At 44.0% G+C, this 14781-nt stretch overlaps 1 protein-coding gene across 2 annotated transcripts in view; it reads left to right on the forward strand.

Moving 5' to 3' along the window:
- Positions 1-14781, forward strand: part of LOC101953259 (chloride channel protein C-like) — a 104611-nt gene that overhangs the window by 51961 nt on the left and 37869 nt on the right. For both annotated transcript variants that reach the window (XM_042857038.2, XM_065585521.1), the window contains exon 12: positions 12917-13083. In XM_042857038.2, coding sequence (XP_042712972.1) covers positions 12917-13083 — 167 coding nt within the window. The remainder of the gene's footprint in view (positions 1-12916; positions 13084-14781) is intronic.

Below are 14781 nucleotides of genomic sequence, written 5' to 3' on the forward strand. Positions count from 1 at the left end.
TGTGACTAGTTCTACTGTTTCCCTCTCTGGCCTTGCTGCTCCTCCTCCGAGATGGGGGTAATTTAGCAGATGCACAGCAGTGCTCTTGTGAATGCAGAGTTGAGTTCTCTTGTATTTGCTATCCTGCTCAACACTCTTTTGTACTTACACATGTAACATTGTACAAGTGATGTGCAGAATCAAGACCTGCTCTGGGTTCAGTTACATGGTCATGAAGATCCTATGCCTTGCTTACACTAGCATTTCCAATGGCAGTAATGTGACCATTAGAAATGTCCCCAAATGTGCCAGTGCAGGTACAGTCCAAGAAGTGGTCAGTCCAGGTCAGAGCATATCAGTGAAGAAACTTGCATTGCTGTGATCAGTGTTGCAACCACGGGAGCATCTTTCCTCCTTTCCTGTCCGTTAGTTACCTTCTACAAACATTAATTTTTACTAATGCTTGGGAGGATAAATGGCACTGGGCAGTGATCTGGGAAACTCTGGTTGAATTTCTGACTACCACGTGGACTTCCCAAGATCACACAAGTCTAGCCAGTGCTGTAAAATTGAGAAAATAGTACTTCCTTGTCTCACAAGAGTGCTGTGAGGATAAATTCCATTAATGAGAGTGAGCTGTTCAGATACTAGGGTGGTAAGGGCCATGTAAGTAACTAGGTAGATTTTTCTTTTTTAAAAAAAGACGTGGGTGGGAAAAGAGCCCCTATCCCATACATTGATATATAGCAGCATCCCTTATGGGAAAACATAAGCGAACATTATAAATGAGCGTTAGAAGATGCTATCAACAAAAATGTCTTTTAAAACATTTATTTGGCGGTCAGGCTTGTTTAAAGAGCTGTATTGCCTTTCTGTCCTTCCAGCCCAGTTTTAATCTCATAACAGCCTCCTCAAAAATGTTTTATATTAAAATGGCAGGCAGTACACTATAAACAGCTTCTAGATGCAGCTCTTTCTGCCAAATGTAACACTAAAAAAGCCCCAAAACAAAAGAGAAAGAGAAGAGTGCATTTGCTCGCAAGGCTCATCTTTCCCTTCCTTCTCCTTGCCTAGGAATACTGCACCCAATTCTGAGGGGACACAGACAATGAGAGAGAGAGAGAGAGAGAGGGCTGTAAAAGGCTTTCCTCACTGTTCTGATGGCAACACAGATTTGTGTGTGTGTATGTATGTGTGAGAGAGAGAGAGAGAAAACAACCACCACGCACCTCAAGACAATGAAATGCCTTAAAGAGAAATCAAACTGACTGAACAAGTGCATTCCAGCTGAAGAAACTTGCATCGGCAATCTTCAGAGAGCAGTAGGAAAGACACTCCTGCCATTAAGAAAGAACTGTTTTGGTATAAATAAATATTAGATGACCTGGAAAATAGGTCACGTAGAAATAATATGAGGCTGCTGGAACTACCTGAGGGCTCAGACACAGGCACTGTAGAGGATTTTCTGCAGGATTTGCTAGTTAAATCTCTGGAGCATGAAGCATTTCCTGCACCACTAGTCATTGACAAGGCACATACTACAGGGACCTCACCCAGAGGCTGCTTTTTGGCTAGCAAGAGCAGACATGCATCCACTCCTAAGACAAAATCAAATTTTGTTCTCAGCTACGCTCATGTAAATATAGAGATACTTTTTTGACTTTTATGGAGTTATTCCAAATTTACAGTGCTGTAACTCAAGGCCAGATTTGGCTCATAGTCAGGACCCTTCAAGCAGCCAAATATTTTGGCAAAATCACCACCAAGGGCTCTGCACTGTTGTTTTCCCTACTAGTTTTGGTTGGAAGGTTTTAAAAAAGTGCAAGTCTTTTGAAGAAGCAAGGGCAAGCTTAGTGAAAGAAATCTCGACAACACCATATTTTTCCTACAAAGCTGAGAGTGGATTTTTGAAGGGAAGCATCTTCTCTTTGCTGACCCAGAGGAAGTGCTTAATTAACTGGAAACTCATCCAGCAAGTTCTTCTCAGGGCTAGAATGTCTAGTGAACCAGCCAGTCTCACTAAAATACTCTTTGCAGTCAGGAGGAGCTACTATAGTTCATCTTATTCCAAAAAGCAGCACCAGAGCCTCATAGATTATGAAGTCTAGCACCTTTTATAAAGAAAGGGTGACACATGCTAGTGTTTATGCCCCAAATTTATGCTCTAGAATTATTTGAGGGAAGTTCTACAGCCTGTATTATACAGGAGGCCAGCCTAGCTGATCACAATGGTCCCTTCTGGCTTTAGAATCTCTAAATCTATAAATGGAATTAACTCCAGTTTTATTCAAATTATCCATACTTCAGAATTGCAATTACTGATCTTTATACCTCAGGATAATCACAAAACCTCAAATATATTAATTATATACAGAACTGGATTGCTGCCCCTTTTCTACCCGAGAAGCTAAGTTTAGGGGCCTGAGGATGTTCCAGTTGGGAGTAGAAAACGGTGATAGTCAAAGGTATTTCTTTGATACAGTTTTTTTTTTTAACCAAGAATGTACAAAGTCCTGTTTCTCTGAACTCAGAAAGAATCAAATAGCAGGATACAGCTTCTTTTGCTCACAGCACCACGAACACTCCTCAGCCAACACCAGACCCCAAAGCACACTTGCTCGTTTTTTCTAGGATCACACTGTGCTCACAGGCTGTTGCTTGACCTTATTCCTCCTCGAGTCTCTCTGTTTACATCAGCTCCTCCTCCCCGATACTCAGCAAAAAGCCCTCCCCTCACAGTCCAAAACTCCTGGGCAGGATCTATTAGGCCTTGTTTTAGAAGTGGGCTGTTAACTGTCTCACAACTACTGTATTTTAAGTGAAGGGTACATTCACACATCAGTTTGAACAAGGTTTTAAGTCAGCCCATAACAAGGTTTAATCCAGCTCATGACAGGGGCATTTGAAAGGTTCTGGTTTCAGTACTGCTTAAATTGGGCAGAGATCCACTCCTGACTCCTTCCTATAAGCAAGTAATCCCTGTGAACAATGATTTTAAGATTTTTAGCTCAATTGCAAGGTAGGAGAGTTGAAGGGTGTTTACCCGGGTTAATATACAAAGCCCAATCTGGGTTTATTTAGTACAGGGGTTCTCAAACTTCAATCCACCGCGACCCCCGTCTGACAACAAAAATTACTTCATGACTCGAGGATGGGTGGAGGGTGGGGGCAAAGCCTGAGCCCCATCGCTCCGGGCAGGGGGGCCAAAGCTGAAGCTCAAGTCAGGGGACCTGCAACCTGAACTGAAGCCCTCGGGCTTTGGCTTCGGCCCTGCGGAGTGGGGCTCGGGCTTCAGCCCTGGGCCTCAGCAAGTCTAAGCCAACCATGGCGACCCCATTTAAAGGGGGTCGGGACTTTGGGGTTTGAGAACCATCTTCCATCCAAAAATCTCTCAGCACTTTTCTGAGTCTCTGAAAGGAATCGCACATGATGCTTCTCTTTTTCAGATGTTATTCTGCCTTAATCTATTTACAGTTCTCTTTCCAAAGCTCGTCTACTTGTTATGTTTTACCTTTACTTGAGATTCAAGAGCATTAGTCTTTAATGAGCAATTCACCCAATAAATAAATAAATAAAATGCTGAACATTCTCTCTTTTTGGTGGGCTTCAGACAAGTGCAAATATTTCGGCTCACAGGCGGAGAATCAGACTAGATCTCCCTGAAATTTTTTTCTATCAAAGCAAATTAAAAGTTAGTATAGAAAAGTGTATTTAGAGTTCACAGAAGTTGGGTACATCAATGTCATTAAAATGAGTGTATTACCTAGAGTCCTTTCTATGCTCCAGAGCCTTCCTGTACATAAACTGTGGGAGACAATATTTCAGAAGATACAGAAGACACCTTTGTCAGTTGGTTCATTTTGGAATAAGATTGCTATAGTAAGGCTAGCGCCGTTCTTCTTTTAGAGAAATGAGCTTTGTCAGACCCCTGTTTTTAGATATTTTGGCTACACATTTGTGGGTCCTGGAGATTACTTGTCTTTAGGATGCTAGAGACTCCTCACTCCTCTCCATGGCCCAGGAATTGCTGAGGACCTGCGAGCTCTGAATAGAAGAATCTTCCTAAATGTGCAATTCTCATAGCATTTGTAATTTGGCATGAAGTCCTTACAAACTGTAAATCTACTCTGGGTGTGTTGCCTTTGTGGAGTCTGATGCACAATTCCCATATGCAAGATGCTTTAAGAAGTAATCTTTTTCAGCAGTGTGAGGAGCTGGAAATCATAACTTTTCAGGACCAGTGTGACAATAGAGTTTTTTGAGAGGATTTATTATTATTGCTTACTATATCTCAGCATCCCATTTCTACAGCTTACCTCCAGCAGAGATGATTTATTAAGGAAGTGACTGACTTTACAGTTCTTAATTAATCTGTTTTTCATCAGTTTATGCTCACTGAACCACTTAGAGTGAATTTTTTTCCAGTGTTTAAGAATAAAGTAATAAACATATATGTCTGGATGGGAGAGACATACTCATTTACTGACTAATCTAAAGATGAATGGTGACAGAAAAGAATTCCTGTTATTGGACGTGGTCTTAGACAGGATAGTTTTCTTTAAAGATGAACTGTCCTGAACTGATATCTGTTCTCCAAATGTTGAAGACAATTACACAGAGAAACTAGGAAACCTGCTTAGGGGGGAAATACACAGTGGGTGTCCATACCCTGAGAAGGCCTTCCTCATGGCCTGATCCCAAATTAAAATGGGGGGAGTTTGACAATCCACCCAATAGTCAGAAGTGTTGTAGGTATATTATTATTCGGGAGAGAAGATGGCTCAAGTGCTTTGCACAAAATTATGAAAAACAACCTGATCATATCCTATATATAGATCAATAAGTTTGTTTACTGGAAACTTTTGACGCAAATCTCTGTACCCCATGAGCTGGTACTGACACTGGCAAATACCTTTAGACTGGGGTGGCATAGGTACAACCATTACTGCTTTAAAACCCTTATCCTAATGTGTGTGTGTGTGTGTGTGTGTGTGTGTGTGTGTATAAAAATAAAATTATACACCTCTACCCCGACATAACACGAATTGGGATATAACGCGGTAAAGCAGTGCTCCGGGGGGGCAGGGCTGCGCACTCCGGCGGATCAAAGCAGTTTCACCTATAACGCGATAAGATTTTTTGGCTCCCGAGGACAGCGTTATATCGGGGTAGAGGTATTAAGTGGTCATATCACAGTCTTGTTGGCATTTCCTCCTGGAAAATGAGAGAAATGATCAAAAGGTTTCTGTTGACTACAGAGAACTGAAACAGCTGTTGAAGCTATAAGTGTTTTTTTGGCTGCATTCAGCTCATGGCAGCATACGCTTAAAGTGGAACAGCTCTGCTTCCACTTGTCAGAAAAGAGAGGCTTTCCTTGGGAAGTGTTTTCATCTCCTTTTCTGTAAAATTTTGTAGAGTGATGGTCTCTAAGGGCATGCCAAGTGCCAGTGTTGCTGCCCAGTGCCAGTCTTTACATGGAAACCATGGGATTTAAGGACCTAGCAGGACTAGAATGCCCATTGTTTAATTCTCCCCTTAAGCGCTAAATTGTCCTATGCTTGTGAGAGGCTGTTTGTTCAGTATCTTCCCAAATTCTAAACCTCCAGGCAGGTGAATATTATATTTGTAAAGAATAATGGTGAATTCTTACAAAGGATTCCTGCCTACCATGGACAATGTTCTGTAAATCTGGGGAGGGAGGGAGTAATTTCTGTCCCTTCCTTGATTCTGCTCAATGAGGAAGGCAGCTTGTATGTTTGAAAGATCAGTCATATGTATTGCAGTCACTTGCATCTTTCCTGTTCGTGAATGAAATCATGAACTGTGCCTTTTCTGCATTTGTAATGATAAGTGTAAATATGAAATGACTATTCACAGAAGGTGGTGATTCATTCCTTGTGACTGGGTGTGTATTACTTTTTCATGAATGGAAATAAAAAATCTTTGGGGGAAGTGTTTTCTATATCAGCAACCTTGCGTAGAATGAAGTTCTGTTGTGACTGTATTCACAGAGGTAAAATAAAACCTAGAAACATGTTAACTATAGTTTGTTTGAAAACTGGGGGAGTTTTTTAAAAGCCTGTTTTAAGTAAACTGCATCTTTTAAAATTTCCTGAGCATCTGTCCTTCTCGCTTTGATGTGTCATGCCTGGTGATGCTGTTAATAAAATACATAATTAAGTGTTATGTAATAAAACCGAACTATCATGAATGTCACTAATGGATTATAATGACGTGGAGGCCTGGGAAACTCAGGGCCATGAAGCTTGCTGAAAAGTGACATGGGTAACAAAAGGAGATATTGTTTTGAAACATTTTGCTAGTAAACTAATTACATAGCAAAAGCAAGGTGAAACTTACGAGCTTGCTGATCTATGAAGTGCCAGCGCAGAGTGCTTCCATACTCTATCTGGCTTTGGGCAAAGAATTTTTTGGCGTGGCCTGTTGCACCCATGAGACCAAAAGGAAAAAAGTTTGGCTATATATTAAAAATATGTGCACCCGCTTTGAATATATATGTATATAAAACTAAATTACATCTTGCAGAATTGCCCCTAAAATGCTGGTTGGAAAGAATATGTAAGTGTTTTTGTTTGCTCTTATCTTTCCTTTGCTTCCATGTCTTTATCTTGTTCCATCTCCCACTTGCTTTTCTGTCTCTCTCCACACTCCACATCTGTTCTGTTCTCCTCCATGCTCCATGTCTCCTTCTATATTGTAATTAGCCTGAAGATTCTTCTGTCACAGTGTGTAGGGTTACCATATTTTGTGCCTCCAAATGGAGGACACTCCACGGCCCACGGCCCCGCCCCCAGCCCCGCCCAACCCCTCCCCCTCCCCAAAGTCTCCGCCCCCTCCCCTGCTTCCCGCGAATATTTGATTCGCGGGAAGCCTGAAGCAGGTAAGGGGGGTGTGGGGGGAGGAGGCGCGGCCCAGGCTGGCCCCCCGGCGTTTCCAGCCTGGGTCGGCTCGGGCCCTGGGGTGCCGGCCCCGGCCGACCACCCCCGGCCCGCCCAGCACTGCCGGCCCCCGGCGGCCCGGCGCACCTCCCGGCTCCCCGCCGGCCTAGCTGACCGGCTCCCCGTGGGCCCGGCTGACCCGGCTCCCCGCCGGCCCGGCTCCCCGTGGGCCCGGCTGACCCGGCTCCCCGCCGGCCCGGCTCCCCGCCGGCCCGGCTGACCTCCCGATTTTCCCGGACATGCCCGGCTTTTGGGGATTTCCCCCCGGACGGGGATTTGAGCCCCCAAAAGCCGGACATGTCCGGGAAAATCCGGACGTATGGTAACCCTAACAGTGTGGGCAGGCCTAATGATCCTCCAGCCTGGGCCAAAGTTCCTTTTGGTGCAGGGCCAGGGCTGGGCTGAATTGCTGCTGTTGTGCACTTTTAAGGCTCTATACTTTGAACCTCTCTGCAGCAGGAGGCAGATGACACTTCTCTGAGCTGAGGATGCTAATAAAGCATTGTTAGGAGCGATGTATGTTAAATATTGGATCACTTGAAGCCATCAGAGGTTTTACAAATCAAGTTCTTTGCTTCTTAAATCTTATTGCAAGACCCCCAAAAAGCATTTTGTATCATCACTTTGCATCATTATCATCACCAGAACCTTGTCCTTCAGCTGTATGTTTTTGACTGGTTTTTGCTCTTGCATTTCTCTGAAATTAGTGCTAAGAGTGACATTTTTACAGAATGGTTGCTTTTATTGTACTCATGACACTGTACCCTTGTGCTGGACAGCTTTGTGTATTGTGATTCCTTCCCCGTGTATTGCAATCAAATCGAAACTCTGTTTGTTCTAGCCTTGTATTCTGTGTGCCTTTGTGTGCATTTTTAATGAGATGCACTTCAAGTCTTTCACTGCTTACTAGGGTGACCAGATGTCCCATTTTTAAAGGGATGGACAGTCCTGTATTTAAGCCCTCCTGCAGGTGTCCTGACTTTTTCTTAAAAATGGGCAAATTGTCCCATATTTTCTGTCTCCCCCCTTCACCAATACCGGCGGGTCCTGATGCTGGCCGGATCCCTGCTTGCCAGCTGCTCACCCACCAGCACTGAGTGGGAGGGTCCAGTGGCTGGTGTTGGGGTGGGTGTGCAAGGGGGCTGGTGGCGGAGCAAAGATGCAACGCACAGGGCTGACCGCTTCCTCTGCTGGTCTGTCAATGCAACCCCCGCTGTGTGCCAGCTCTCGGCCAGCAGGGCGCTCATCCCCTGTCCCATTTCCGGATGGGGCTGGCTGCGTGCTGCAGTGATTGGTGAGTGTGGGCAGGCACCAAGCGGCGGCCAGTTATGTCTCCTCTGCTGCCCACCCATCGTCCCTTTACGTGCTCCCCCTCTCTCTGTCCTCTCCTTGCTTTGCCCCTTCACCCCCCCCTCCCAGTCCTGTTGCTCCTCCATATCCCACCCAGCAGGGCACGTCCCACTCACCAACAGGCTCCTTCTTTTCCCCACTGCCTATGGCTGAGCTGGCACCTGGGGAAAACCCAAGACCCTCTGGCCTGTGCGCATGTGCCAAAGCCCCGCCCAGCACTGGCATGGGGAAGCCTCTCTGCCCTATAGCTAAGTTCTAGAGTGGTGTGTGTGTGGGAGCGATTTCCAGCCTGTTCCTGCCCCGAACCTGCAGCCTCCAAAGCAGCCCCTGGGGCACCCTCTTCACACACCCCCCCCCGCCCTGGGTCCTGCCTCCAGAGAGCACGGGTCTGCTCCATCCCCTAGGCACCCTCCCCTGCTGAGCCACCTCTCTGGCTGAGTTCGCTGAAGCCCCTGCAGTCAGGTTCCCTGGGCCCTGGCGTACAATACATCCTGAGGGCTTAACCCCTTCCTGCCTGCACTGTAGCCAGAGGTAGCTGAGTTATGTAGGTGGCCAGCAGCAGCCTGGAAGTGTTAGCTGCCTTTTGACCCTGTGCAGGCAGGAAGGGACAAGCTGTTTCCAGCCACATGGGGGTGGGGGGAGGAGGGGAAAGGGGAGATGAGCTCTGCAAAGACATGTGCCAGGTCATCCCTTCCCCCACTCCTCCGCCCCTGTGGCTGGAAGCAGCTCCCATCCCTTCCCTCCCACACAGTGCCGAAAGCCTTCTGCTGGCCACATTCTGGTGTGAATCCTGGGAGAAATCTGGGAGGAGGGGGCATGTGGCCTTGCGTGCCCGCCCCATGTGCTGCCTCGGAAAGACACAGCGCCAGGTACCAGTAGAGGCGGGTCAGTCCCAGGGGCCCAGCCAGGCATGTAGAGCGGAGAGTGCCGGGTAGGTCAGTCACCCCCGTTCCCCCTACCCCGTGTGAGGGAGGTGTACGGGAGTGTGTGTGTGTGTGTGTGTGTGTGTGTGTGTGTGGGGATAGGGTGTGTGTGTGTCTCTCCATGTGAACCCTAAAGCCTTGAAGACAAGAAGATAAATAAAAAGAATCCAACTACATAGTATTTCTTTTTAACAGGGGCTCAGTCAACTTGATGGTAATTTTAATGTTTGTACTGTTTAGTTCTGATTGATTGCCGTTGAACTCGCTTGAATATGAGTAATTTTACCAGGTGTCTCATATTCAGCATAGGGAAATACAGTCACCCTACTGCCAGGGGCTGCTCCAGCACGTGCCTGGGGCGGCAAGCCGCGGGGTGCGGCCTGCCAGTCACCATGAGGATGGCAATCAGGCTGCCTTCGGCGGCATGCCTGTGGGAGGTCCGCCGGTCCCGAGACTTCAGCGGCAATTCGGCGGTGGGTATGCCGAAGGCGCGGGACCAGCGGATCTCCCGCAGGCATGCCGCCGAAAGCCGCCTGTCTGCCGTGCTTGGGGCAGCAAAATATATAGAGCCGCCCCTGCCTACTGCTTGCTAACAGTATCATTTGGGAAGCTCAATCTTCTTTAGCCCTCTGAAGCCAAGACCATTTTTTGTGACAAATGTACTTTAAACCGGTTATTGCTTGTGCCAATAACCAAAAATAATTTGTTCTCTAATTGGTCTATATGTTAACTATTCAAATTCGTGTGACTATCAGGCCTTTAAGGTAAGGATCAATGGTCTTGGCATCTGGTTTGTTAAAAAAGAAAAAGTGCCTATATCAAGTGACATTCTTGCACAGATCAAAGTTTCCTTGACATTTATGAATTATTTTGTTTAGCAGTTTGCTCTCCCCTTCATATTCCCACTTTGAATGTACTATGGTTCCCAAGGCCTCTGATATTTTTGCCTTCCCCATTTTAGCTTCAGTACCACTTGCTTCCAGGAAAATTTCAAAGCACTATAATCATCTCCTTCAGTTCCCTTATCTAATGAAGATTCAGGGGAACTTCATTTGCTCTATTTTTGCCAGAGATTTAGTTTGTCTTCCCCCATGTAATAAAGATGTGACATGCAAGAGTTCTGGTTACTGACCTGTCTTTATTAATTGGCCCCAGCCATCTGACATAGGCCTGTCTTATCAAAATTAATATCTTTGTTGCACAACAGTAGTTAGAATTCACGGACTCCAGTGGCTAATGTTACACACAATGGCTATTGTTACTCCCTCTGGATGGAGCATTCAATATTTGCAATGCACCATTATAGAGAAGGACCTGAACCAAACCCCTGGATCACAACACCCCAAAACTCTGGGAAATTTCAGATTGCATCTGCACTTTGAAGCTATGGCCCATTATTGCAAATACCTTTTGCCTATTTCAGTGCATATCTTGTCTGCTGTATGTTGAACAGTCTGCCATCTGCAACTGAAAGAAAGGAGGAAGCACATAGGTTGAAATAGAACCGAAGAAGGGATTAAAAACTAGTGAACATAGAAATCTTAATATTGATTATAAAGCAGGACTGTTAAGATCTAGGCAATTTAATGAATGAGATCTCAACATATTCTGAAGAAGATTATAGATGATGGAATCTCGTGTTGATGTTGACGTATGAGGATTCAACAAACACTGAAGAAGAACGTGTATGTGAGTTCAGACCAATGCAAGAACCAAAAACATGCTTACATGTGAGACAGACAAGATTGTCCATGACCATTGCAGGCTAAAATTTTGTAAAGATTGTAAATGTGTAACTGAAACACTTAGCAAAATTCTTCATCTGTCCTTCATGAGAAGTTCTTTAGAATTTAGTAGAAATAATGATCTTTCTATAGAATTATAAACCAGTGTAGAGAATGCTATAATGTAATGCTCTGTTAAATTCTATATGATGACTTAAGACTTCTATAGGAACAATACCATTCTTCATTGCTTTTTAAAATAGTTTCTATAGAATCCTATTGATTTTATGCCTATTAATTCTATAAAAGTTTTTCCATAAGGGAGAATAGCAAGATGCTTTTTAAATGAAATCCACAATGGAGTCTCCTTCCAAATGAGTGAGTTGTGGCACATATGATGACGGAATTTTTAAAATCCCTCAGTTGCTGTTTTTCTTTTAAATGACATTTTACTGGTGTTTTAAAAATAAAGCAGTTGGGTTCTAGGCTTATGAAGCCATTCAAAGAATGCTGCAAAGTTATTAGATGTCATTAAGTATGTCCAAACAGAAAGGACAGTCACATGACCCAGTCGTAGAAGGTCACACATACCACACAAAGCCCTTTTCGTGGTCTTTAAATCACCCTTGATGTTATGATTTGGAACACAGAAACAAGGGCAGGATAGGGATGAGAGTGTAATCATCGGGCGAATGTGCTAAGGCTACCAATTTATCAGGCAGGCATACTGACATTCTTTGAACATATATTTTTTGGGGGGTCCTTATTATTCTCTAGCTGATATTGCAGTTTAACACATACTATTATGCTATAATTTACTTTATCTAAAAATGAAGTAAGGTCTTTGCGTATGTGCGTCTGTCTGTCTTGCAGCACACTGGGAAGGAAGTTTGAATGGAAAATAAATGAAAAACATATTTTTAGAATGTAAGTGCAGGGGAAATAATGGTCAGTTGGAGAATATGGAGACTGGATAAAAATTACTGTTAGGAAGCAAATGTTTTAAAAAGAAAATTTGCAATGGAATAATGCTGCACTATTATCTTAGCCAGCATAAATATTTGTTAACGGCTCAGTTGTCAGTTAGGCATAAATTGTATTGGTTTCATCCATGTCACTTTTTTTATGATGCTGCACTGCTGTCCTGTAACCAAGAGTGTCGTCTTGTATAGTGAAAAGTAGTTAGTGTTTAGAAAGAAAGGGAGAGTGATTACCTTCAGTTTATTCTTACTAGATTTTAGACTATTTTATGATAACACACTGAAAACACATATATCACACATCTACAGTCTAGTCTGCAATTGTCAGCCCTGAGGTTGGGGAGAATGAGGAGCAGGGTGCTGTTTTGCTAGGAAAGAACAGCCAGAGAAGCGTGCCTAATCATGGGGAATCCAATGCAATATTTGTAGCTGTAATAGTGTCACACTGCTAGTGTTCTTCCTCCTCAGGTTTTGTGTGACTTGAACCTGGGCTTCTTGTTTCCTTCTCCAGCATCCTCTAGAACGATGTCCACCCAAGGCAGCCTGTACAAGGAGCTTGCTCTGTCAGGAAGGAGAATTGGTGGGAAACGGTCTGTCTGCCTAATCTATCGTGAACCCAGCAAGAAAGGAAAATTATTAATTTGATTTGTTTGTTTTTCTTTGAAAGTATTTGTCACAGTGGCAAGGCATTACAAATCTAGTTACTCCTTCTCTCCTTATTCTGGCCCAATGAGAGAGATTGTCACAAGCCACTTGAAATCTAGGAGTCAAATGTATTTTAAATATAAGTGCAGTTGTTAAAGGATGAGGAGTTCACTTCGACTTTCAGCAGGGAAAAGTAGTGCCCCTCCCTGCTTCCTTTTACCTTAACCCCTGTATTATGTTAAGGAGTTGGTGGTCTTGTTCCAATTCCCACTGGATATGCATCACAGCCATTGCTACCACTGTTCTCTCCAAATATGTCAATAAAGTAACGGAAAGTTCCTCATTCTCCTTTTCAGGTAGAGATCACAAACGATGTACAGTCCTTGCTACTTGTGATGCTGGCTGTCATGGTGGCCAAGATGGTCGGTGACTGGTTTAACATGTCCCTGTATAGCTCCTTACTGAAGTTGAAAGGCATTCCTTACTTAGACTCTGAACCTCTTGCTAGCCACAGGAAAAAAAGGTGAGTTTACTAATTTTTCTGGTGTTAAAAGATTATGGGCCTAATTCTGCCCTCAGATACATGGGTGATCTTTGTTAATTTAGGACCTGATGCTCTGGAATATTGAATAAAGGACCAAAGGCAGGGCTTGTGCCATGCAAATACCACGGACAATGCCATGCAAATTAAATTACTATATTCAATACTCAGACATCACTGTGATACGTGCAATAGCAATGCCTAAGCTAGCTAAGTAGGCAGTATTTAAAAGAAAGGTCTGATTGGTCTAATAGAGATTCTGTGAGACTTGTGAGGGAATCATGATAATTTTTCTGGTTTGGTTATTGGCTAATTTCTCGGGCTTGCTTATTGGCTAATGTGATTCTTGTCCTGGAGCATAGGAATTGCTATGCCAGATCAGACTAGTATTTGGTCTAGTGCATTAGTCTGTCTCTGACCGCAGCCACTGCCAAAAGCTTCATCACTGTAGTGGACACTTATGTGATATCTGACCCACAGGGGGAAGTTATTCCCTACAGGTTGGCTGGTGTTGCAAGGCCTGGGGTTTTATAGCCTTTATATTTTTATGTTGTCTAATGTAACTGTGTATTTTCTCATTATCCATATAAATTTCAGTTTAATTAGAAGTCCCCTTGCGCTTGCACTACGAGAAAAGATAAAACGGAGTGTCTGATTTACTTTCTCTGTACCATTCATTATTTTTCTCTTCTGTAAACTAAACAGCCCTAATCCTTGTTCCACGCAATAGTTGCTAACCAGGAGTAAAGTAGAGCAATCTTGAGGAAACTATGAGGGAAAAAGTGAAAGTATTTATTTATGTATCGATCTGGGTTCTGACTGACTGAGATCATGTCTACACTTTGAGTTGGAGGTGTAATTCCCAGCTCCAGGAGGCATACCTATGCTAACCATGATTGAGTTAGTGCTCTAAAAATAAGTGTTTCTGCAGCAGTGCTAGCAGAGGGAGGGGTTAGACGCCTCAAGTACCTGCCTAGTGTCTCGGATGGGATTGCATCTTGGATGGGTAGTACCTCCTGCCCTGGGGGCTACAGTTCTGTTCTTAGTGCATGAGCTTGATCAGAGCTAATGCAGGTATGTCTACTGGAGCTGGAAATTATACCTCCAGCTCAAAGTGTAGACACCCAAAGTTTCTTTCTGTTTAACAGACTCATTTGAATTATTTTTAGCCAGGTCCAATAGCTCTTCATAGATGTCTACTGCTGTATTGCCTATTTCCTTTAGTATTATGGTCCAGTGGACAGTCTTGATTCTTCCAAAGGTTCCTTTGGAAGAATCAGAAGTATCAGTGATTCTTACTGTCCATGCTTTGTCACTTTTGACTATCATTACATTTGATAAAAAGTCGCTATCAGGCACAGGGGTTACTAACTGCATTTGATGCAAGAGAGAGCTAGCAATGTGGTAGGAGGAAATAAAAACAATCTGCAAAATTATGGATGTCCTATGTATGTAACATGGCAGATAAAATAGAGCAGAAAGGGAGATTAAAGTTTCCCTTGGTATTCCAGTCAGATGACATGGCCATGGAAAGAATTACAGCTCGTTTTCCTGGTTCAGAGTGAGGTCTCATACATTTGAAGGCACAGACATAGAAAAATATATCATCTCAGTCATTTCACTCCCACTCTGTTCCCTTCCCTCCTCTTCAGTCTCCTCCCAGGACCATTTTTTGTCTCC

The sequence above is a fragment of the Chrysemys picta genome, chromosome 2, assembly GCF_011386835.1.
Source record: "Chrysemys picta bellii isolate R12L10 chromosome 2, ASM1138683v2, whole genome shotgun sequence".
In the NCBI taxonomy this organism is placed as follows: Eukaryota; Metazoa; Chordata; order Testudines; family Emydidae; genus Chrysemys; species Chrysemys picta.